Source organism: Betta splendens, chromosome 4 (genome assembly GCF_900634795.4).
Source record: "Betta splendens chromosome 4, fBetSpl5.4, whole genome shotgun sequence".
Lineage (NCBI taxonomy): Eukaryota > Metazoa > Chordata > Actinopteri > Anabantiformes > Osphronemidae > Betta > Betta splendens.
Window position 1 is genome coordinate 4,923,078 of NC_040884.2, and position 25,634 is coordinate 4,948,711.

The window sequence follows — 25,634 nt, forward strand, 5'->3', positions numbered from 1 at the left end:
TTAAAACACACACTGTGCTCGTCTCTTTAACACACATCCTAAACACACATCAAGTGTTTATCCATTTCTCATGAATCCCATTTGTCACATCCTCAGTCCCTCAGTTTCCCCCAATGTTCCAATCCCTCCCTCATCACTATATCTCTCAACCCATCCAGGATCCATTTAAACGCTGCTAATCTCTTCCTGTAGCTGTGTCTCTGCGTCACTTAGTTTGTGCATCCTGTGCTGATTGAACCCGACATCTGTTTGCACTGGTCTGGCTTGTAGCCATACAGTAGAAATACAGAAAGCTTGGCCCAGACACATGCACAGCTACATTGCACAGAGGGGATTTCTCACACATAGTCGAATGAATACAATGGCACACTTCCCAAAAAAACCTAGAGCTGAAAGGAAGTACATTAAAATGGAAGACACATGAAACTGATTAATTCATAGACTATTCTGTCCTTTACTGACATTTTTTAAACTAACTGCACAGATAGTTTAATTTTCATTTCACCATGGCATCAGTAGTCATTTAATTTCCTTTTCACAGTCTTTCCCCACGCAGGTCATGCCGTTTCCCTGGAGCTTGATGAAAGGTATTTTGGGAAAGTTAGAAAATTACTAATTCAAGTAGATGATGCAAGGAGACGGTAAGTGGTTGCTCTAAAAATGGGGGCATCACTAGTAACCTAATGATCGTGATGGTTATCTATCCAACAAAGAACGAGACCAGGCAGATTTAATCTGTTTGTCTGCAAAAAGATTTCACGTTGATTTATTAATTAAGCAGAGACGGAGGCGATTGAGCCAAGCACTAACAGTCAGCTTGGGAGCTGAATATATAATGTAGAGGAACGCATTAATAATATATAGCAAAATAAATCCAACTTCCCTAAAGGCTTTCCTTCTACAGTGTCTATTCACTCTTTCTGCAACAACACAAAAACAAGCAGAGCAGAAAAAAAGACACTCCACAAATGATCTATATGAGAATATTTTAAAAAACTACCATCAATGATTCAGTTGTTTTTCCCTTTGTGAACACAGAGGAGCGTTGAGAAAAACGAGGACACACCTGAAGCTGCTCTTTAGAATCCAACAATGGTAAGATGACAGATAACTGGTTAGGTGACAACAAAACCTCCTTTATGAATTTCATTTCTCAGCACTTGCTGTCCCATGTGCATGACCCACTCTCACAACATGTTACTTTCTTAAGCACAGAAAGCCACACTGAGGCTTGGAACATCTTTTACTATGTCTATGGCTCATAAGAGATCCTAACAAATTGTGTACCAGCAGCAGCAACACTTATTCTTGATCTAGTTTGGATAAAACCTGAATTACTGATTAAATTAGCTACTGTTTTGACAGTTTGACTAATTGCTGAAATCAGTAGTCTGTACCGCTTTTAGCTTATTGTATGTGGAACTTGATCTATTTGAACAAATCCATATAAGAAATAGAAACATGTTAATACTGCATGGAAAATTCATTTAGCAGCAGGAAAACATTCTTGGGTCAAGGAGGATTACCAGATAAAGTACAGGAAGTGCTTTTAAAGTGCAACTGCTTTACGCTGTCCAAGTAGGATATTCAAAATAAAAAAGTTTGAACAATGTCTTTTATCTGAAGGCCTTTTTGACCAAGACATATTTCCAGCTGTATAATACAAGTCATTCAAGGAAACAGTGTGATTACAGTGTGAAGCTCATCTCCCCCCAGCTAGCACTGGATTACACAAACATGTCTGTTTATCTGGCACTGGATCTTGGGCATGATTACATAAGCTTGCCTGCGTGTGTGTGATTGGATGTTTCTGCACAGAGAACAAGATGGATTTAGCAAAAGATGCTGTGCTGTTGTGAATATGAATGAAGAGTGCGAACAAAAACAAGCCGATTCATTTTGACTTTCCCGTGGCCCCCTCCTCTCCTGAGCCTATGTCCCTTCGTGTCTCTGTTGTGGGAAAGTTCATTTGGGTCTCTGTCGAGCTTATTGTCAAGCACTGCCACAATGGACCCATTTTACTATGACACATTCAACAATGAGCTTTGCTCTGTGTCTGCCACACTTTGTGAAAATGACACATAATCAAACAAACTCAGATTATAAAAGATGTGTGTTTTATATGTCCACATTTCTACATGTTGCGCTACTGTAGCATTCACTCTGATGTTATTATTAGGAAAAAACAGTGACTCACGTTTTTGCCTTCTCCAGAATATGTGCTTCTCACGTCACAAGTAGCCTTAGCTCTCATGTCCCCATGCTTTGTGAACGTTACATTTTCAATTAACATGTGGGGCCTCGAGTCAATTACTGTAGGACACGGCTGAAAAACATCCAGGCTTTAGACAGATTTTTGCCCACTTTGAGAAAAATACCTAAGCACATTAATCAAATGCAGGCTTTTCAGATTTGAGTCAGCATGTCAACAGACAGTTAATATTATTATCACACCGCCATGTTCTAATAATATTTTGTTAAATCACAAACAGAACACTCCTACTGTGCTCTAATGCAGCAGGTTCCCTAGAGCCAACGTGTAAGTCGTGATAGATGCAGGGAGATGCAGTTTTACATTCTGCTGGCCACAGACCGTATGCTGCCCTTTTTCATACATCATAAAATCTTTCCTGGGCTACGGAGATCTGTTTTGTATGCATCAGCCCACATGAGTTATGAGTCTGGACCAATGGCAAGACATTGAATTACTCATTTGGGTCTGCAATGTAGCAGTGCACAAAAGGCTTCAAGTGCAAACATGCACTGTTAGCAAGGTTCCCACAGCAACAGTACAGTCCTGGTACCACACAGACCACTGTCTTCGTCCTATCGGGCCATCTACATATTTACTCAAAAACCAATGAACATTCGTACCCTGGAGTCTCAGCATCGCAAAACAGACATTTCTCAGCCTCTTGGTTGTTACCTGGGAGACCATATGGGGGCAGAGTCTTAGTGAGCTAAAGTTGAATTGAATGTGAAGCTACACTGGGGGAGATGATTAGTATTATTGATTAGTATCATTAAGCTTATTCTAACTGATGGGCTATATTATTTTTTAAGACATCAGTGTATTTGGGTTGGTTCAGTTACAGTAATAAATGTGAAAACTTCATAACATAAAAATAACAGGAGCAAATTTATTCAGATTACAAAAAACAGGACATTAAAGCACTGATGTAGAGCCTATCCCACCATATGGCATAGTGTCTCCTCTGCCCTGTGGTCTGTAGTGTTTCAATCAGGGTTTAACCAAGTTTCAGCCAGCTCTAAGTACTGGGCCTCCCTGTGACTGTTGCCTCCTGCTAGGAAGAAGGATTAACAAGACTAGAATGAACAAGTCTTAAGTCCTGCTACTGGTTGCAAGCGTCTGTGTTGATCATACAGCAGCTATACCCACAATATGTGTGGATGGATAACAACAACATATTCATTTAGCTTTACTTAGCTGGAATGCTAACCAATGCTACCGGGATAGCAGGGCTACAGGAAATGCCAGAAGGTTATTAAAATCGAAAAGGAAACATGCTCACAAAATTTAGCTATCTACAAATAAGATTATAAAATAGTCTGCGTACAATGTTTACATTTTGGTCAGAGGGTGGAACAAGAGGAAGTGCCCAAATTGCTTTAGGGAGTGTGAGAAAATTTCAAGGTATTTGGCCTAAAGAGATGTTGGTGTTTATTATTCTACACTAAGGGAAATTCTGGAACGCTAAAAGCTTTAGCTTTCGATTAAGCTTGTGAAAAACAAGAATATTCACATTACTGTTATGCAGAAATCTCACCAAATGGAATGACATCTAAATACCCTCCTTACAGCTCCAACCATCAAGCTCCAATGTTATCACAGCACAAACCCCATGTTATCCAGCACAGTTACTGTGAGTCATCACTGGTGACACACCATCACACTAGAGCAAGCCCTTGTGACTACAAAGAGATCAGCTACCTAAAATGACATCCACTGAGCACTGCAGACTGTATGTGCACCACAAGCACAGATGCAGAAAGCTTAATTGAACCCAGAAAAGAATTAGTGTTTTTACTCCACATTACAGGGGTGATTCAGGACAATCGTCATTTGGAGGTTTTGGGCCACAATGAAAAGCTTCAACAACCTTAATAAGATGATAAACCTTTGTTTCTCTGAGCTAAATTAAGCCATCAGCACATGACTCTGCCCAGTGTTCTACTAAAGGACGACCGTGCTGGTGCTTTAAAAAGTAGCGCTAGGGATTAGCCTCCAATTTTAACACCTGACTGTAATCCTGCACTCACACAGTTCATGCTAAGCTTGCACTAGCCATGCTAATGGTGAGGACGCTGTTTGCAGACTGTCTGTTTTGCTTTTCTTTGTAACTGTTACCTAACAATTTGTAGAATCAAGTGCAGTCAATGATATGACAGCACACTACCGACTGTAAGTAGGGAGACAGATCAGCTCACCTTTTGTTAAGATGGACAACTGTTTAGGGAAACACAATAATATAATATATAAATATTTACAATAATATGTTTCAACACTGTAAATAAAGTTGTGTATGTGCTTTGTTTTCCTAAAAAAAATATTGATCAACAAATGCAATGCCTCATCTTCAAGACACTTAATTTAAACCCCAAAACTAAATCAGCTACTTAGCTGTTTGATTATTAACTAACAGCTATTGTGTCACCCTGAGAAATCCAATACTCATAGTCAGCTTGACCTAAAGCAACATTGACATTAGATAAAAGCAGCATTGTCCTATGCCCTTAATCAACAAAGGGTGAAGCCTCATGTACTGTATTTATCTTTAATTATAACCTACTAAGATGAACTGAGAGTATTTACGATGCTTCAAACAAATAATAGACTGATCTTGACACTTTAACATCTAACATCAGTAGCTCAGTATGATGAGCTAAAAGCTCCCTTTATAAATTAATCATTCATTAACAATACTACTGTTCATTTTTACTAGACACTAGGTCCAGTATTCTATCAGAAAACATATAATGAATTAGATTTGGGTGACAACAAAGAAAAGATCATCACAATGCAAACTACTTTGAAGCGGTTGCTCCAAATCAAAACCAAGCTCCACTTCTGGTGTTAAAGCAGCAGGAAAATGCAGAAATGCAGGAAATGTACATACAAACAAACATACATACAAACACTGCTAACATCTAAACAGTGATAAACAAGACAGAGACGAACACACTCAAATATAAACAGACAACCAGATAATAAGATTCTTCACAGTAGACACACTAGCATTGGCTTCATTTATTAAATTCTCCGCAATAAGCAGGCTTGAATAAACAACATCGTCTTGCTTTTTTACACACACACACACACACACACACACACACACACACACACACACACACACACACACACACACACACACACACACACACACACACACACACACACACACACACACACACACACACGCTGTGACAAGTCAAAAGCTTGCATAATTCAAGGTTGTTAAAAAAGTCAAGCTGTTTAGTTTGCTCCTGCACAATCATAAGCAGCTGAATATAGTGTGGGAGGCCTGTACAGTATCAAAGGTAAAGGAAAAGGTGATTGTGAGATACTAAACGGATGGATAGAGGCTTGGCATGCCAGCTGCAGAGCTGTAGGGATTCAGCTCTCTTTTCTGGCCTTCCCCTTGATGATGTCATTTCTTAAAGGGACATGAATCTAAAACGATCAGCAAATCTTTCTTCTCACTACATGTAAGTCAGCAGTGATGGTCCAGTCCAACCATGGGTGGCGACTACACACGCACCCCCCTGTTCAACCATGTTATCCACATGTGAGTGTGGAATTAGAGTGAATGGATACACAGGCTCAAATGGCACAGACATCATACGATGCGTTTGTGAATCTATAAATGTGTTTGAGACTACATCACACAAAGATTTTATACAAGTGAGCCAGCTGGGCACATAAGCCCTCCCGCACAATAAATCCAAATAATCCTTTACGGTGGGAAGCAGGGAGAGAGGGGGGCTAGGGGGGTACTTAGACATATCACAAAGGTATACACGGTTCAATTAGCCTCACCCGGCTACGTCTGTAGATAGACCGTCTGGTGACTTGCATCTTATTTGTAGGAAAAATGCAGAGCAACTGAATACGTGTAAATAGCGAAAATAGCAAAGCGGCATATGACATGTGAACCTCTCAAATACACGTCTGCCATGGATGACATGCTGCAGGACAAGGACATAAAGGAGGATTACCCTAAATCACAGAAAATAGGACAGCACAGCGATAGAAAATAAAATAATGTAGATTCATGTCTTACCTTCCATCATGGTTGCAGATTTGCATTCCTCTATCTCCAAGGAGCCTGAAATGAAAGCAGGAGATGTGGTGAAGAGAGGAGGGCAGGAAACGAAGCCCCTGGTTACCGGAGAGATAGAGCAGATCTGATGGACAGCGGAGCAGCCGTGTGTGCGTGGCTAACGCCCTGGCTAACTGTGAGCCACCGACACCCGCAGACGTCGCCTGTCAACTAGCCCAACAGGGAGAGGTAGAGAGAGACAGAGAGCAAGAGAGGAGGGGTAGGATCCTGGCCGGGCTGGCTGCCGATCAGAGCTGGGGCTTAAGCCATGGATGCTGCTACGGCTACTGCTGCGGCTCTATCCTACGCGTTCAGCCGAGGATGCTCAGAAAGTGGGGAGGAGCTGAGTGGAGCAAAATAAATAAATAACAGCGACAGGGTAGAGAAAGCAAGGGAGGATGTGAGACATGGAGAGGGAGGGTGTGTGTGGAGGAGAGGAGTGGGAGTGTTGAGGAGGGGCGTGGGCATTGTGCTGAGGTCACAGATGACCCCAGCCAATCCCTACAGCCCTCTGCGGAGTCACATGGCATGCAGCTTGAATCTCCTGACACTGTGGGCCAGGAGAATGCAACGCTAGTAGCTCCGCTCTCGCTTGACAAATAACTGTGGTCATTCACTGTATATGCACACATGTACCAAGCCAAATACCGGCTCGGAAGAAGCCAAGAGCAGAGTAAACACAGGACGCATACTAGCACAGGTACCCCTCCCCGTCAAGCCTACCTTATGTCAATGCAGCGTGGTGAGCATGCCCAGCGGTGAATGACAGCTATTGTTGGCTCACGGAGAACATAACCAGCAGGTGTGTGTCAAATACCAAGCCGTGCTGAGAAGACACACACACACACTCACACACTCACAAAATACATTCACCCACCACTGCAAAAACCATTGGCCTTGTGAGTATTCCTGTGGCCGCAGCTTGTGTGTGCTCGCCTGAGTCCCGCCCTCCCTGGAATATGAGTGTGCTTTCACTCTGCCCCCTCGTTCTCTCCTCCTCTGCCTGCTCCTTCCTACCTTCACCTCTCTCTGCTCTGCCAGCCTGTTTCACTCTGCCATCTTCTTTTTATTTATTTTTTTTAAACGCCTTTGTGCTTTCCCACTGGACTGCGATCGGAATTGATATGCGTGACGTCACGGCAACGCACGCTACAGCTGAAACCAACAAGCGAGAAGGGCCGATGACAGACCGGCCCCCGGAGGGGAGGGGGCGCTCGCGCTTGTGAGTGCTGATTAATTTTCTATGAGGGGGTGGAGAGAAAGAGGGAGAGAAGGGGGTGGTTGTTTATGTGGAACCAAGCTAAGAGTAGAGAAGACTGACAATTAGGCAAACCAACAAATGAAAGACTGAAGTGGTACGGAAAAACACAAACATGGGAATGAACCAGCAGTCTGTGCTGTTTCTGTACTTTTATTTTATTTTTGGGGTGTCCAGTAATAGCTGTAGTATTCTGTATTGTTTAAAAGGACCTCTTGGTTCCATAACCATAAATGCTCACTTGGAAAAATGTATAAAGGGTATAAATAAAGCTTTGGAGGAGAATAAAATAAAAAAAACGCATTAGACTAGTTGTTAATCAAACTCTGGAGAGGTTGTCAATCCCACACACTGACAGAAGCCTAGGGGCCTTTTACACACAGTCTCCTGTGACGTTCATAACGATCTCGGGGCAAACAAATACTATCTACCAATATAGCCAGAAATCTGTTTCTAAGTGGGGGTGTCACATGGTGGTTTATCGTCCAAAACTCAAATGGGGTTATTGCAACATTCTCCTTTAGGTAAATACTACCTGCCTAATGTTTAACAAAAATCCCAGAGGCAACGTTTGTGCATGCATACAGTATGGGCAAACACAGGGTGGGTCCGTTTAAATAGAGGTTTGACACACAGAATGAAGCAGTTATTAGATGTGCTGGTTCATGGGTTTCACAAACTCAGCAGACTATACGTATATATCTGTTTGTGTGAATTAATAGGTGTATATTTTACACATTTACATGCATAACAAAAACCAGCTGTGAGCCCCAGGCCATGCCTAAGCCCATATGATGACTCCCTCCTTTCCTTCGCTCTGTCACACATTTATCATGTCTTCCCTTCTCTTCGGCAGTTTCTCTCCCTTTCTTGTTGTCATCCAGTTATTTTTGGCAAGCGGCCTTTATATAGCTCATGCTGCCACTCGCCTCCTCCCTCCTTTCATCCCTCTGTCTTTTCATGCACAGCTCCTCTGTTGTAACACCCAGCAGATGCTCCCAAAAGGTAGGGGCCCCACCCTCCAACCCTGCCCCCATCCTTAACCCTGTTCACTCTAGTTGCTCGTTCACACTCTAAATCTCTTTCCCACGTCCCTTTTAAAAGGGTTAGTTTATTTCTCCTTTTCTTTTGCCTTTCATTCTCACTATCTATCTATTATTCCATCACTTTCATTTTACCTCTCCATTTTCTTTTACATTGCTTCTGCATGCTTCCATTTGCTGCTTGGCAAACAAGCATTTACTCCTGCAGCGCCATCTAGTGTTTATTGACAGTCATGCTGGATAATCGCTATCATGCTAGATGTCAGTGCTGAGGATAGAAAATATTGCAGATATTTGCCCACACAGTACTATATTCCTGGCTGTGATGACTAAATCTGGCCACGAAGACAGAGGTAGTCACTGTGCCACTGACTAATGCTGCCACTTCAGCTAGTGGAGGTATGTAGTGTAACGGAGGAGGAAGGGAGGGGGATTTGCTAAATAAAGCCTAATGCCCTATAAGCTCTGTTTTGGAGCGACAGGAGCAGCTGAATTAAGACACATACTTATGTTCTTTACTATGAAGAAGAACGAACAACCAAACACACACTGCAATCACACCACAACAAGAAAAACGCATGGCATGTTTAACAGCTTATTTTGTATAATTTAATCTAACTCATGTCTGCAAAAATCTGATTTTTTTGTCTATTATTTCAAATAATAAGCTGTAACATTGGTAACTGTTTGACTAAAAGATATAAATACAGTAAGTGATGTTTTATGGAAGAACAGGATGAGGTGAATGACTGAAGTAAATAACCAGCTGACATTATTTAAAGCGACAGGATGTCCTGACTTTATCTTACATTTCTTATTTAGGCTTTAATGAATGTAGCAAACATAAATATAAACTTTAAGCCTGACATTATAGTATATTTATAACTGTAAGCAAAACGTCAAAAACTTCCGCTTCATTCAGTAATTTGTTTTAAAAGTTTCTAAACTAAACTTCAATACTTCCACTAAAACCTGAAAATAAAAACTAGAACATCATTAACAACATCTTGTTGAAAATTTCAACCAAAAGGAAGCAACTTTTTTGCATCAGTCCTTGAAAATTAACCTTAACTTTTCACAGTATCAGCATAAAAACAATAAGGTAACCTCTGTAAAAGTCCAGATGATAATATTACACTACAGGTCAGAGGATTAGATGCACATCAGCTGCGTGAGCAGGCTGGTTCAGAATCCATTAGCTTTTCTCTGTCTGGTCGTCCTCTGCTACTGTTTCTGTCTGCCCTTTTTCCTAAAGTGCCAGTGCATCCCAGAGATGAGACAATATGCAGTGAACACAAAGTGCGTGACACTAATGGACAGTTGTAGTAATGTCAACAAAAGGTGAAGGTGAATGGCTGCGTCCACAGATCAAGAATACAACAAACCCTCTCGAAGGTCACAAATGCAAAGAAAAGAGAAGCCAGCTATCCTCGTTATAACACTGACAATCTGTTAGCATCATATAACAGGGTTTTACCTGCTGTCCCCGCAACGATGCGAAACCAGCCAGTACACAGCTCCTCAGCCATTTACAGCGCTCTCCATGGACCCGCTATTATCACCACATCCAGAAGGAGGGATGACAGTGTGCAAGAATAAATGGAAATCAGAAAGAAGCCACTGAAAAGAGAGAGATGAGGATGAATAGTAACGAAGGATTCTGAGCTGTTCGGAGGACGCTGATGCTCATACTAATACATAAATTAACAAGTGCTAGTGTACAGGCAAAGGCACGCAGATGACAACACACAACCTGTGCAGAATGTAATGTGACACACTTGCCACAGCACAGAGTCCAAAACAGTTGGGCTGTGAAGGTCAACATGTCCTTTACTGCAGTACAGCAAACAGTCACATACACACACAAGGATGATGAGGACACAGAACTGCAGATTTGAAAATACAGGATAAAATCCGTTTTGTATCTACTGTATAAAAACATTGTTACATTAGACAAAACCTTTTTTTCCATCACACTGAAGATGAAAACTGATGATGTGTTAAAATGTTAGTTTGTTGTAGAATGATTTACTGAACTGTACTTTGATTTGTCTGTCACCTCTGTAGTTTGCATTAAGATGTGTTAAGAAAACAATAAATTTCATAACACAAAAGAACTCTAACTTTCAAAATCAATTACAGTACTTTTGACAGTGACAGCTGCAGATGGAATAGATTTTAAAAAATGACAGACTTTTTACCAATGCTAAAATGCCATAAGTAGTTGGCGCCCTCTGCTGACAGCTGATACATAGTGATCCCTTGTTAACCGCTTCCCGTGCCTTTCTCCTCGCATCCACCTGAATCTGTTCTGGGTTGTTTTTATCAAAGGATAATACATGGACAGTGAAATGAAGGCCTAAACGCTTATAGTAAGACATGCCCTGCATGCTGCACGTTCCTGTGTGCGCTTGACTTACTACTGTTTTGTACGATTTGCATAAGTGAGCTTGTTTATTGGAAAATCTGAAAATGCTAAATAAACAACCAGACAGTGTTACCTTACATGTGTCTCTGTTTACCCAGTCATTCAGATGCACACACACACACTCTCCAGCTCCTCTGTCTGACCTACTTTCCTCACGCCGCTCCTCATTTCCTCGCTTGCCTGTGGGGTGCAGTGTTGTTCTATCTGCTTTTTTCTCATCTCTGCCCACTGTTCTTTTCACCAGTTCAAAAAGGTCATCATTCAGTTAGACTACGCAGTACGATCTGTAGTTTTCACGTTACAAATGAGGAACCACTTGGAGAGGAAGATAATGATCATGTCAGGTCCCTGAATTGACATTCATTTAACAAATGTATTCTGGTTCCACTCTAATGTAAACTAAAGAACATAAATAGTAATAGTAAAACTAATCCTTACAATTTGGTAAATTAGTAATTAGTTTATAATGAATATATAAAGATTTGATTCATGGCATGTTTATACATAGGAAAATTAAATGCTTCTCCATTTCATATCATGGTTATTCATAACTTCTCACCCAGATATTTTGACTGATCCTTAAATAAAATACATCATTACAGAAAGTTGGACTAAACATATGATTGACATTCACACTTTAAGGACTAAACAATCATTGACCCTATCTTTTAATGAGTTATTTCATCTTTACAGTATATGGGTCAGCTACTAACCCTGAAAACAATCCACAGAGGTTAAATCTCTTGCCACAAGGTGAGCAGGATGCTGATCCTAATTCAGTGCTACAGGAGCAGGGCGCTGAGAGCAGGGGATGCCCAGTGGCACATGACCAGGCACTGATGCAAAACTAAGCCAGAAGACAAGGAGAGATGGGTGACTTTTATCAGGTTCACCAGCCAACACTGACACACCAGCTAGCTCTAGTCTGTACATTCATGCACTCTTCAATTAATCATACTTTAACAGTTTCCTAATATATATATATATATATAATATATATATATATATATATATATATATATATATATATATATATATATATATATATATATATCACTCCAGTATGACTCCTGTAGCCTCTGACCTCAGTCTACTACTACTGCCCCACTCATCATCTCATCATCATCTCTCCGTACATGGACTTCCCTGAGCTCATGTTGAAGCAGTCACGTCTCACGCTTTTAAGTCGGGCCTCGTGCCATTTCCTGCCCACTGCTGAGGCAACATCCCTGCAAACCTCCACCCTGCGCCGTCTCTCCTGATGAAGGACGGTGATTAGGCCGCGGTCATTAACTGTACACAAACGCCCACCAGCAGATTGGGTGGCAGCGAGGGCAGTTAAACCAAAACAACATTCCGCTCGCCAGCAGGGAAGGCACGCAGGGCGATAAGGCGTGGCGGTGACAGGGTGCCATGTTGGGTGCTTACGTGCCATCCTGCCACGCGTGATGCTCACCGCCTGTTTGTAGCAGCCAGGCAGACGCTCTGTGCTCCATCATTAACCCACTGGCTGCCCTGGCCCAGGTACCAGACACACTACAAGCAGTAAGGTTTTCCATGTAATTAATGTAATGAACACTTGATGATGCTGAGTGCCAGCTCAGAGGTACCTGTGGCTTGTTTAGTCTGATGCTACTGGGGGTTAAAATATGATTCATAGTTACTGTAAGTTCTCACACTGAGATATGGGAGTTGGAAATGTATGACAGTAAGTTCTGGGATGAATTGTGCTGCCTGTTTTTTATTTTAGATGCCAAGTGAGGGGATCAGTCAGTTTAGACTATTCTACTGACCCTTGACTCGGACCGTGTTAAGACCCCCTTCTGAAAGCCCAGTACCCCACTTCAACGGAAAAGATGACTCTCATTCTCACATCACTCTGATTATGTGTGGGTCTGGTCTGTGGTTCCTTTAATGGTCTCCAGGATTTCAACACTGGTCCAATGTGTCTCCATTACTCACACCAATTACCATTTCCAGACTGGGTCTGAGTCTAAATAAACACCATGAACTTGGTATACTATCAGCGTATATCTATAAACAGCAGAGCAGTTTAAATCAGGCCAGTCCCAAGAGAACTGGTGTGTGCTAGGACAGCCAGTCTGAGATGACAGAATGGATCCACATGAACTCACTGCAGGGAGTTAAAGAAGGGTTTTCAAGAGAGAATATGTAGAGCAGACATGAATTTTATGCAGGCTTTGTACAAGATGAGTCGAAACACAAAACTGTTTCACAACATGTTGAAATTGACATTCATTTAATCTTAATTTATTCTTTTTTTTCTTAATGACACTGGTGTGACTCTCTTGTCCAAAGCTGAATTGGGAACAATGAAATTGCATAAGGTGATATCGCACAACTTGCACAGGAAAGCTCCAAAGCCCACTGCTGAATTAGGGTTGGGGAAAAAGACCGAACTCGCCTACGCTTCCTTACTGGCTCACTCTAGTTTGGCTGGACACCCACGAGAATGTTGCAAATATAGGTTGTGTGTGTGTGTGTGTGTGTGTGTGTGTGTGTGTGTGTGTGTGTGTGTGTGAGATGTGCTGTGCTGGTAGGAGCCCAGATAGGCCTCTCAATGACGCACTTAATACTGGACCCATAATTCATGAGGCTTCTTAAAATAGGCATAGATTTTTAGGAGCTTCTCTTCTCTAGGGCTGTATCAAGAACAATGAGCCTACAGTGAGTCTGACATACTATAATAGGCCACAAGACACACGAACAGCTATGATGTACAGTATGAAGTATACATCATCAGCGTAGAGCTCATAGTAATATGCCTGTCCTGCTGTTGTTAATCTTTAATCACTGTAGTCTGGGAACCTTAACTAGGAACAAACAAAACCCACAGACACTTCCACCCTAGAACACACAGCACACCTTGCTGGGCCTTACTCATCATCAACATCCTTCACATCAGCTCCTAAGTGTCAGATATTGTAATAAAGCGTATGTTGCCCTTCCCCCTGCTCACCCACGCATGCACAGCTCACCCAAATCCCACAGGCACACTTCCGGTAAATTCTCTTCCTTTAAATGAGCAGCTTCCCCAATGCTTACAGACACAAAGACACACGAAATGCAGAACTTTTACCATATGTTGACATCGTGACATAGCATTAGGTCATTTGATTGAGGAATATGTTTCTTCCCCTTCAGCCCTGTTGTGTACAGTAAGCTACTGTTTACACTGTATAGGTCTGTCTGTCTATCTAAGAAAGGCAACTATGCCAGAACCAACCGGCTGGCTGAATGACTGATGGAGGACGTGAGGAAATGCTTTACTCCTCCACACTCGCTCATACGGCTTCCCCCATGAACAGTGTGGATGACTCAAGCTTTCTGAGAGCAGCAGTAAACAACACTTTACGTATGCAAGTCAGTGGAGGATACCTTCTTACTTTATGTAGTGCACATCCAATACGCTGTGGCAACAGCATTTTTAAATTATTGTTTTAAAAATGTTGTACTGTAGATGTACTTCTCTGTCATTGGGGGACACACATGGCTCTGTGGACAGAACCCAGAATCCACAGCCTGTCAATGCTGCATTTGAGGGTTTTCACAGGTCAACACAGGAAACAGAGATCTGCAATTTTCCCAGGCTGAGTTCCCAGGAAAAGTCCACCCAAAACTGAAACTTCATTTCTCACTCATCACTCTCAAGTTTGGCAAAGCCTTCTGTCCCCTACAGCTTTTCCCACATATCCCTAAACTCTAGTTCAACCCTTACACATGCAGTTGCCTGCACACATCTAATCAATCTAATTACTATACTAATTGGTGCCCGGGCCACTAATAATGCAAGGCACTGCTATAATGATAGCCAGACCCACTCAGATGTAGCTCCACGTGAATCAGCACATGCAGTAGCACCTGTTCATGCAGGGAAACGAGGGACTGGGCAGAAATACTCTCACATGCGCCAGTCTGTCCTTCGATATTCAGATTAAACCTTGCACAAACACCAGCAGCACCAGCTCTTACACAACACAGCCAGCGTAATTAATCAACTGAGCTTTAATTTCTCAAACAAATGGTAACTATTCCTCAGTTGCTTACAGGCTCCACACTGAGTAATAAACTTTGATGAGCTGTTATGTTCTATTATTGTTAAGGGTATCGTGACTTGTGCCTCAGGTGATTTAAATCAAGACTTCATAAACGTTGAGCCAAGGTCTTGCTTTCACGCAGAACAACAAGTCAATTATATGTTTTAAGATAATATTGTCAATGACTCCTAAAGTTTCCTGTTTCATTCCCAGGATCCAGCTCTTCCACTGTTCCAGAAAGGCCACCGGAAAATGTACACGCAAGGTTTTACTGTAGAAGTGATTCATGCATTTTACCAGCACTGATTTCTAAACATTGTATCATTTACGAAGTTTAAACTTTCACTTTTAAGTCCAGATGCGGTCACACTATAATCATCCCAATCTGTTACTGAATAATACTGAAAATTCCCTAAAAGAAGTCTGAACAAATTCAAAGTCAGTTGGAATTAGCTCAGCTACAGTAGCTTCTACCGATGTTTTTTATTTATTTATTGAAAGATAACTTAAACACTTACCTATGTTTATCGTTTTTTGTCGTACTTCATGATTTTAGGGTCGCTTCTGTTGAAGTGAAATCCAAGGTCGACAACGACATTAACTGACGTTATTTCCAAACTGCTAGCTAAACAGCTAGCCGTTACTGTTTACTGTACCTCCACCAACAGAACGTGGTCGCCGGAAGTGACCTGTTCTATTACGGGTCTTCTATGATACCTTAACATAAATGATTACTTCACAGGTCAAAATGTCATTATTAGTTTTAGTTAACCCTTTTTTACTTATGTATACTGACTATCTCTTCTTGCTAGCAAGGTACGTTAGTGAGGTCTGGGCCACTTCTTGACTGTCAAATATATGTTGCTAGCTAAGTTAGGTATAATTGTTTAGAAATAGCACAAAAGTTACACTTAACAAAATGAAACTCTAACTCGAAAGTAAATTGAATATTTTGTTTCAGGCGACTCTAAAAACTGAAAACGTCATCTAAATGGCGGTAAGTATTACTTGCTACAGTACTCTCATTTCAGATAAATTTCTCAAAATGTATAATACCCACTCTGTCGGTTTTAGCCGTTACTGTTAGGATACACATATAGTTTAGAGTCTGAGCTTTAATTATATAAGGTTGTGTTGTGAATGCGTCATCCCACAATCTGTCTCCCCTTCTTTTTCTGCCTTCCTTTATCCGATGTAAAGATCATCTTATGTACTCATATACAGACAAGACAAGTCCAGTTGCATGAATTGGTGGTGGTGATGAATAGTGATTATCTAGTCATGAAAACACTAGTCAAACACACAAAAAGCTGCTCCTTAAGAATTTATCCATTAGTGCAGGGTGTTGAAGTTATTTTCCAGACTTTTGTTGAAGCAGAATTGCTAAACAGAGAACTAATTGCCACGTGTAAGCACAGAATGGTGTGATTCATGCCGTGCACCTGGATATTCAGCCTTAATAATTCAGCAACGTAATGTCCTCTGGCAAAAAAACAATAGTTTGACTTGCAGTTTTATGGAGTTGCATAACAAGGACGTTTATCTGCCTTCAATACCACAGGCTCTTTTAAGCAAAGGTAACATGTGCAGAACATTTTGAATTATTAAAGTTACCCAATTTCAAACTAGAGATTGTGCAGCTCTTGATTGACATTGTGTATTATTAAGTAAAATCTAAGATCTCGTTCTAAGGTGGTATTACGTTTTTTATCCCTGTAATCCACGTATGCAGTTATGGCCTTTTGTCTGTGTTGGCAATTGCTGTACAAGATGTTACCTGCATGTGACTGCAGATGTTATCCCACAGAGGTATGTCTAGAGAATGTCTGGTTGTCATGGCAACCCCATTGACAGAGTCCTCGGTCTTCCCTGTGATATAATATACTGTAGAGTAAATCCCTGTGAGAATCCTAACGCACTGTGTCTGCCTCTCACTATGTACGGATATTCAGAAACACCTAAACACACCACTCGTTTATTTGTTTGCCTCCTGAACATAAAAATGGAGCAAACACTTTATTGTAGGTAAAAGTCCTCTATTTGCTGTAGGGCTTGTTACATGTGTCATAAGTCCTTTAAAATGCCCTGTGGCTGACCTGTACAGTACCTATGATGTTCCATGAAGTATAAATGCTGTGAACTACATGGGATTACTGGAAGGGATGTCATTACAGGAGAACAATGAAAGACACTGACACACATGTCATCACAGAAATTCTCAAGGAAGTTGAACAATTGTTTCCATGTGCTGCAGACCTCTGTGATGGGAAGAGTGCGTGAGAGCAACAGCAGATTCATAAGCACAGGGCTCAGTGACACAGCTATGGAAGAACCAGAGAAAAAGAAAACAGAAACTGTTTTTTTATTTAATATGTGCTCCTTAATATGATATCACAGGGAGTTCCCAGTGAGAGAGAATATTGTGTGGTATGGTTGTGATTAGCATCATAGTTTTAGGCAAGGTGATGCAGAGATGTGGCATGCAGAGATTTGAAGGAACCAAGTTTGTAAATGATCCTGCTTCAGCAGCCACACATTAATAATCCTAACAGGCTGAGACCTAATGTAAGTTAGATTGAATTTTACAATACATATTTGATGGACTAGACGGAGATACAGTATATGGTTTCACATTTTCACATTTGTATAACATCTGACCTCACGTCAACAGTTTTTATTTTAGACAATATTGCAATATATATATTCTCATGAAATATAGTAGACATGTGATACAAAATAATGAATTAAACCTAGTACATAGTAAGTGATCATGAAGCTGACACGTTCAGGTGACATAAGGATGAGGGGAAGAAATGCACGTCGGAAAGGGGCATTAAATCCCCAAAATGCTGCCAGCTGTTTCCACCTGTTATCTCATTGCTTTAGGAAGAACAATGAAGCGTCACAGAGGTTCTTTAAACAGGCTGTCAGTGGTGTTTCTCTGCACCCTGAGCCACTTTATCTTCTCTCCTCTAATTGCCTCAGGGAGTATAAATAGCCCCATGTCTCCATCACGAGACTGATTTACTGCATAACTTACAAGGTTAATGCAGCCTCCGGGGACCCAAGAGGGACATCTTGTTTTCCTTTCCACTGAAGCCAGTAGCAACCAGAGAAAAAAAAATTACATACATATTTATTTTACATAGGATGTAAAATGATGGGATGGGATTATTGTTTTGCATTCATAGACTCAACTTGCATTCATTGAGTTAACTCCTCTTTCTGTACCCTAGCATTCTACAACTAACACTGTCTGTAAACCCATCTGTCTGTCATGCAGTAGGACAGTGATCCAAGGCACATCTATCATTTTATATCAGAATGGTTGAAAATACCAGAATCAAGACTTTACAAAGGCATACAGTAGAATCTTTTTAAATGTTCTTTGCTGACTTCCTTTGGCTAAAGTCAAGAAAGTGTCGCAAGCATTAAAGTGTTAAGGTTGAATAACACAACAGCTGATGTGCACAGTGGTAAAGTATTATTTTTATTGTAGCAAGTATGTCTTTTTTACCCTACTGTAAAGCAATCACAGCCTTTGTAGGTTAACAGACTAAAGAAATCCACATTAGTCACTGCACCATTGTGAAATAACAATGCCTGAGCACTCTAACCTCTAATTAAATTACTTGACATCTTAATGAGGCCTTCATTTATTCAGATTTACATCAGCTTTTCTCTCTATTCTGCGCGTGTGTGTCTGTGTGGTACTAGAATTTCATAACAGAAACTACACGGTTTAGTGTTTTAACGCTTGACTTTAAGTTTCTTGAGGTGTAAAAGAGTAGTAGTGCCAAATATCTGTGCAAGGTGAGTTTCTCTTATTTCAGAAGTTAACAATACAGTAAATTGGTTAAATAGATTTGAGAATTTTACTTCTTGTTTATTCTGTAAATGATGCTAACTCTGTCTTTTTGTCTACTTTTGTATTATATTTTATTTATTATTTTATACCCTGTGATCTCTCAAGCTAACCTCTTCTGCTATACCACACAGAGTCCCTGTACATAAGTGTTGTCATTTACCTCAACTGGTGGGAAGTGCTTTGCTCTGTTTTTAGCTTTATTAGATGAGTTGTCTCTGTGGACCTTCAAGACTTGGTAATGTGACAGGGGACGCTTTCTGTCCTGTATGCCAATCACTCCTTCGTCATACGTACGCAAGTAGCTTCGTCAAATCAGATGTCTTTCTTTTAATAGGTCATGTCAAATTGGGAAAAGATTTCCACTATGGAAAATGGGAGAGTAGGACAGCGAGATGTGGGCAAATTATACAAGATTGAAAAAAGTTAAAGTATACTGTAAGGGCCAAAAGATGAACATACTGTAGCAAATGAGAAGAGGGAGTATAATATGTCAGATACTGAGCTCTTTTAAGGTTAGAGAGATACAACAGGCAGACTGCAGAAATAATTGTGGACAATTATGACGTTTAAAAGAAATGGATTCATGAATAGATATAATAAAAGACTAAATGTTTTTTTCCCAGATTAGCTTTGAAAAGTTTCTTCCCAGCCAGCAATCTGGAAATAACGAGTTGATGTTTTAGAAGAAGAATCTGTGATTACCTAACACCTGAACCTGGACCAATACTGTACTTAACTTAGCAAAATAATATCTCAGCAACTGTTTTAGAAGAGCACAAATTATGAAATAGCTACAAGAAAATTCTCTAAAACTAATTATCTCAAAGCATCTCAAATTCAACATTAAGAAATGGAAGTCATATAAAAATGTGTGAATGTGCAGCGCTTCATACCGTACATACCCATGAGGTGGCACTGTTTTCACCACAGAATGAAAATGCACTGGGCTATTGGACAGGTCTCTGTGAATGATACGAAAATACATGTAGATATTCAGAGAGGCTACAGTAGCTAAGACATAAAGCATATCTTGCTAGGCTAAAGCTTTGCTCCATCAGGAAGAAAACTGCATTTTGTCATTTAAACAGCAAACGCTAAGCTAACAAATTTCATTTTACAGGAAAGGGTTCTGCAGCAGTCAGTAATCTACCCTGCAACATTTGGCTATTTGATGCGTAACAGAGTTCTGATAAAATTAAAACAGTTTGACGTGAGTGCTGTCACCGACAGCGTCAATGAAAAAGCATGAGCAACGCCTTTATAACCTTGCGAGGGGTGTGCGCTCGAATACATGCGTTTCTCACACATGCAAAACTGAACAGTGCATGTGTGAGTGTGAGGACGAGGACCTTATGTCGCATCAGGACAGGCCTGTCAGATTGTGTGTGGGCTGTGCTGCAGTCTGTGTCATACCGCGTTCCTGTCTCAGCGCATTAGAGCCAGTCCTCTGTGATGATGCAGCAAATGCAGTGACATCAAAGAGAATTAACACTAACACATCACAGACATCCTAGTATATATTGTATTAAATTATTTTCAGCACTTTCCTGACGTTTGTCTTACAATAAAGGGCAATGCCTGATACATTTTTTTTTCTATGACACCACTACAAGTACAGTGTATATATATCATCTATATTTATCAAACATGACTACTGACTCTGTTGTTTTTAAAATTATGGAAAAGTGGGCAGGAAAGAACTGAGCCAGCAGAAATATATTCATGCTTTGCTTTTAATGAGTTCATAAAAAAAGTATTTCAGATTTATTTTTAAACACAATATACAATATAATACCATACATTGTGTGAGACATTTACTAACCCACCTGCAACAACTGGCGGACTTTAACGTATTATTGACAATAAAAAAAAAACCTGTCTGTCATGCAGATAGTGCTAAATCTGGCTAACCATTTGGACACAACTAGGACCAAAAAAGCTGGAACATTGATAAACAATGTTAATACAAACTCCAATTTCAAAACTGCTAACAAGTTTGGTCAAAAGGAATTCACACATTAGCACAATCAGTTACATAAGATCATGGTTCGATTATTCAGAACAGTTCACATCAGTGCTGGGCGTATTGTAGCATGCTACCAATACCATCCCTGTGTTATCTACTTTTACATGAAGTGCGTTAAGTGTAAAAGGAGACAAACGCTGTGTGTTTTTCAGTCAAACCTGTATCTGACCTCATATCAGCAATCTGCATTCAAATGCTGGATGGAATAGCTTAGGTTGTGAAAAGCTGCTGAGCGAAAATAAGCAATTTGTGTAATTCAATACTGAGCATTGAGCTTCTGTGTGCCTTAGCTAGCTTGTACCCTATATACAAGCCTATGCAGTTTAACATGTCCTCTGTGTTGCCCCTGGGTTACCAAATCGCTGCTGTCAGATGAAAACCTTGTACCTTCAGAAAGTCTTTATCTATTTATGAATTTATCTACTGTAAGTAGTATCTAAGTAGAACATTCAGAGTCCTCTGCAAAAGTCTGGCCAATTTTAGGATGTAATTTGGTTAAACTTAAAGAGACAAAGGTGAATTTCAGGTAATACAAAAATATGAATGACATTGTGAGAACACAATATAATCATTTTAATATTCATGCATAATCAGCTTAATCTACAGTTTTTGGATTTTTTTCGTTGGTAACATTGCATTAGAAGACCGAAGTGAATTGTAAATTAGGACTGTTATGGAGATACAAGGTTGTCCTGTGACAACGTCCTCTTAGCGACTGCTCTGCTGGGCACTAAAAACATTGTGCGAATATATATTTGAATATATTTATATTTATCAAAACAATATATAATACATATATAAAAAGTCTTCTACACATTGGACACCACCACTTCCAGGTAATGCAAGTGCATATAAATAAAATAGATTTTACACTTAACCAGTATTTCTTATTTACAAGCTTAAAGTATAGAATAAATACACACTGTTATAAACAGCAAGAGGACCAACTTGAGCTCCTAGCGACAAACTGACAGAGACGTGGAGTAATGGGGTAAGGCCTGATGACAAAGTCAACGGATCCAAACAGATGTACAGGAACACATGGGTACAACTAAAACCTTCCGTACGTGCAAACTTTGCACAAATGATTGCCACGTAATCATGCTGGAGTGAACTTAGATGACGTACCTTTTGAGTATACCGGTAAACCAATATGTAAATCACACTTGACGTTAGACTAGAACATTTATAAATAAAAACCACTAGAGTGGAAATGAGAGGTCTGCAAACCATTTTCATACCATCTTCCCCAACACTTTAGTCTTTAGTGAAACAACAAAATTCTACCACCTAATTATTCCACTTCATTCTCTTATGCTGAATCCAGCAGTTCCATCTGTGACCCAACTGTCCTGGAAACCTGATACAGTGGAGGGGGTGGGGAACAATTCCGTTGACGTCAGTGAACAGAAGCGGCTCTTGAGGGATTTTTATCATGAGGAAGAAATAGCTGGCCTGATTGTTTTGGGGTCGTGGCCATGGCCTCCATTGGGGTTTATAAACCATGTGAATGGCACTGATGAGGGTCTGTGAGCACCTTACAGGCAGGCAGCTGTAGGTCTTGGGTTGATTGCTCATGGGTGGGGGTAGAAGGGTATTACATCAGACAGGTCTAGTGTCACGACTTGTTCTATCCAACAGGATTATTAGGAAAATATCGCATGAGTGAGGGCTAGAATTTTGTCTGTAGCTGAATAACTTCATTTTATTAGCTCAGATTAGTTTGTTGTGATCATTTTTTTGCTTTAGTCCTAATTTTGCTTATTTTGTCAAGATAAACATGAAAAGTTAAAGTAAATAGTTGTCAGTGAGCATATTTGGTATGAGTCAAATGGTTTGCAGACCCTTCAAAGAAGAAGATGAAAACGTATGTGTGAATAGAACAGATCTACTGTGTAGTGTGACTTGACATTCATTTCAAATATGATGCAATGAATTAACTTTAATAAGAATCATGAATGAAGGGTTTGAATCCTTCCCCCAAAAAATGGCGGTGGCAAAATGCATAAATGTTGGTGTTCATGAATTTGCCTAATAATTGTTTGTCGACGTTTGGATTTCTCTATTGCCCAATACATGGAAGACTGATTTTAAACATACAAAAAGGTTTTGCTCTTTCAGATAAGACAAAAAAAATCACAGACATACTAGAGTGTTCAATAAATAAAAAACTATTATAAAGACAATAGTAAAAAAGGCACACAAAAGTCTTTTGACAAATGGTACAGGAAAAAAGTAAACACTTTTTCTTGCTATACAAACATGTCCCATCAGTAGATCTTACTCTATGCTACTTCTAGATTATATCATATCTGTAAAAAAGTCTTTAGGTACAAAACTTCTCTCAGTAGTGTCGATGTCCATTTAACGCCAGTCCAGAAAAGAAAAGTAACACTTTTCCAATCTGGCTGAAATCCTTCAAGTTCCACCCTCAGTCTTGCCTGTCCATCAAGACTAAAATGTTCGCAGTAATTATTTCCTGAGAACTCTGAAGCCATCCCACTGAAACTGTCTGTCCTTCTGGCTTCAAACGCCCAAGTGCAAGACGCCCCAGTGCGGGCCAAAGCTAAGCCCTTGCTTCTTTGGGCTTATTAAAAAGCACAGCTGCAAGAGGTTTCTCCTCTTTTTTCCAAAAACTTTCAAATCACCATATCAGCGTGATGATGGAAGCCCTATGTGTCTGTGGGTGACGCCTCGTGTGTCACAATTTCTATTGCTGTTGTAGGTTCCATCATGCTGCACTCCTCGTGTTCTTGAGCATCCAAATAGTCTAGAGGGGGAGATCTAGAATCTCCTACACTATCCTCCTCCTCCTCTTCTAATTCTTCTTCTTCCTCCTCCTCCTCCTCCACTTCACCATCTTTCTCTATTCCATCCAAGTCCTCTTCCTCCAAGGTCAGCTCGAACTGAAATTTCTCCCCACTTCCCTGCCCTCCAGTGCCGCCACTGTGTCCATGTGTACCCTGGTCATAGAAGGGTGGGGAGGGACTCTGAGGGATCATGCTCTGGTACCAGTTCCTGTTGTCCTCCAGTGTGTCCAGGATATCCTGGGCATCTGGATGGACCAGATCAGCCCAGGTCTCCCACAGAGGATGCACAATGTAGTCGATAAAACCCACCTAAAGGAGACAAAAGAGGTACGACTGAGTTTCCTTGCATATATTTAAATTTGCACAACCATCCTTGCTTGTGTGTAATTCAGCTTCTATTGTTGGGACCTACTTGGCTCTTCTCCACTGAGGCTGTATGTTTATCACACATGGGACTGATCTCCATCCCTCTTTCTCTCTCTCGGTCTCCCTGGTGGAAGAACTCCTCCATTATCCGATCAGTCCATTGACGATACAGCTCCAGAGACTTGGTTGGGTTACTTAGGTCAGCACAGTGGACCATGTTACGGAGCACCTATAAGTTACATGGTACGATAGATACAGTAAGTGACAGTACTAATAGGCTTTTTCCCTGTTTTTTAGGAATATTAAAACTAATGAGCCTCTCCAATATACAGTACAAGTCAATATCTTGCAAAAAATCTTCTTGTAGAGCATATAGTGGAGGGTTTATATCCTTTACTGTATATAGAGAGCCATTACAAGTTGTTGTACAATTTTTGCTACTTTCAGTTAGTATGAAGTTGCTCATACCTGTATCCTGTCTGTGTAATTGTCCAGCAGCAGCACTCCTGAGCTCGTCACCTTTTTTGTCTCCACCATAGTCTTCAGATCAGCCAACAGACTCATGTGTTTAGACATGTCAGTGGCCAAAACCTGGATAAAGGCAGAAGTATATGACCTTAGAGTTGAGCTGCTATATCAAAAATGGAGGTTATAGAAAAGTACCAAACATGAATGACGTCCTACCATGTCAATGACCATTTTGCGTAGAGACTGCCTCTGCTTCTTGGTGAGGTTTTGAAAAATATCACAGTTGTCTTCCTGTAGTAGTTTGAATCCCACAGCTAGATGATGGTTCTCCAACACAGATTCATCATTGTACATCAAAGCCAACTCAGAGTCTGGAAACAAGTGAACAATTAACGCAATTAATTAAAGAAAGCACCACGAGAACTTTGTCAGATTTAAACATGTAAGTTCCACTTACTAGTATTGATTAGAAATTGGTTTGATACTCCCGGATGGTCAACATCGTGGATGGCTGCTGCAAAGATGGCTGCAAGGATCTCAAGATCTGTGAAGACCGCCTGAGACAAAGCAAAACACAGAAAACTAAGAGTTAATCTATGGTTTAAGAGAGTGATGAAGCTTATTTTTTAAATGTATTAGGAGGCTGGTCTGAGTAGTAAATACACAACTAAGACCCAAGTACTTCATCTACTACTGTGACTTACATCCAGAGCTGGAGTTGACAGGAGTATGTGTGTGGACTGAGCTACATCAGCAGCATGCAGACTGTTATGGTAGGCCACGTCTGAATGGTAGTGATCCTCCAGTGTCATCATGTAGGCCACGAATGTATCCGCTGGGATCTTAAAAGTCTTCAACAGGTCTCGCTCCTACAAAAAACAAAGCATAATTACCCTTGAGTCACTGATGCAAGAATTATTATCATGTTTTTCATTGTGCTGTGTAAGGATGATTATTAGGGTACTTCA

At 40.5% G+C, this 25,634-nt stretch overlaps 2 protein-coding genes and 1 long non-coding RNA gene across 21 annotated transcripts in view; 1 reads left to right on the forward strand and 2 right to left on the reverse strand.

The window, feature by feature from the left end:
- sgip1a (SH3GL interacting endocytic adaptor 1a) overlaps window positions 1-15,787 on the reverse strand; it is a 43,743-nt gene extending 27,956 nt beyond the window's left edge. For 9 of the 11 annotated variants that reach the window (XM_055508380.1, XM_055508379.1, XM_029146574.3 and 6 more), the window contains exons 1-3: window positions 15,647-15,787; window positions 10,120-10,262; window positions 6,303-6,347 (exon numbers count right to left, since the gene is read on the reverse strand). In XM_055508380.1, coding sequence (XP_055364355.1) covers window positions 6,303-6,347; window positions 10,120-10,171 — 97 coding nt within the window. In that variant the 5' untranslated portion in view covers window positions 10,172-10,262; window positions 15,647-15,787. Of the gene's footprint in view, window positions 1-6,302; window positions 6,348-7,064; window positions 7,215-10,119; window positions 10,263-15,646 lie in introns of those variants that run through there. The other 2 variants (XM_055508378.1, XM_055508377.1) reach the window with 2 other exon arrangements.
- Window positions 13,594-25,634, forward strand: part of LOC114853332 (uncharacterized) — a 39,453-nt gene continuing 27,412 nt past the window's right edge. For 4 of the 5 annotated variants that reach the window (XR_008694554.1, XR_003785537.3, XR_008694553.1 and 1 more), the window contains exons 1-2: window positions 15,806-15,944; window positions 16,090-16,125. This is a non-coding gene — a long non-coding RNA (uncharacterized LOC114853332). Of the gene's footprint in view, window positions 15,254-15,341; window positions 15,383-15,805; window positions 15,945-16,089; window positions 16,126-25,634 lie in introns of those variants that run through there. The other variant, XR_008694556.1, reaches the window with a different exon arrangement.
- pde4ba (phosphodiesterase 4B, cAMP-specific a) overlaps window positions 20,712-25,634 on the reverse strand; it is an 83,266-nt gene continuing 78,343 nt past the window's right edge. For all 5 annotated transcript variants that reach the window (XM_029146580.3, XM_029146585.3, XM_029146582.3 and 2 more), the window contains 6 exons: window positions 25,371-25,535; window positions 25,124-25,223; window positions 24,883-25,037; window positions 24,667-24,789; window positions 24,245-24,427; window positions 20,712-24,141 (listed from right to left, as the gene is read on the reverse strand). In XM_029146580.3, the coding sequence (XP_029002413.1) occupies window positions 23,695-24,141; window positions 24,245-24,427; window positions 24,667-24,789; window positions 24,883-25,037; window positions 25,124-25,223; window positions 25,371-25,535 (1,173 nt within the window). In that variant the 3' untranslated portion in view covers window positions 20,712-23,694. The remainder of the gene's footprint in view (window positions 24,142-24,244; window positions 24,428-24,666; window positions 24,790-24,882; window positions 25,038-25,123; window positions 25,224-25,370; window positions 25,536-25,634) is intronic.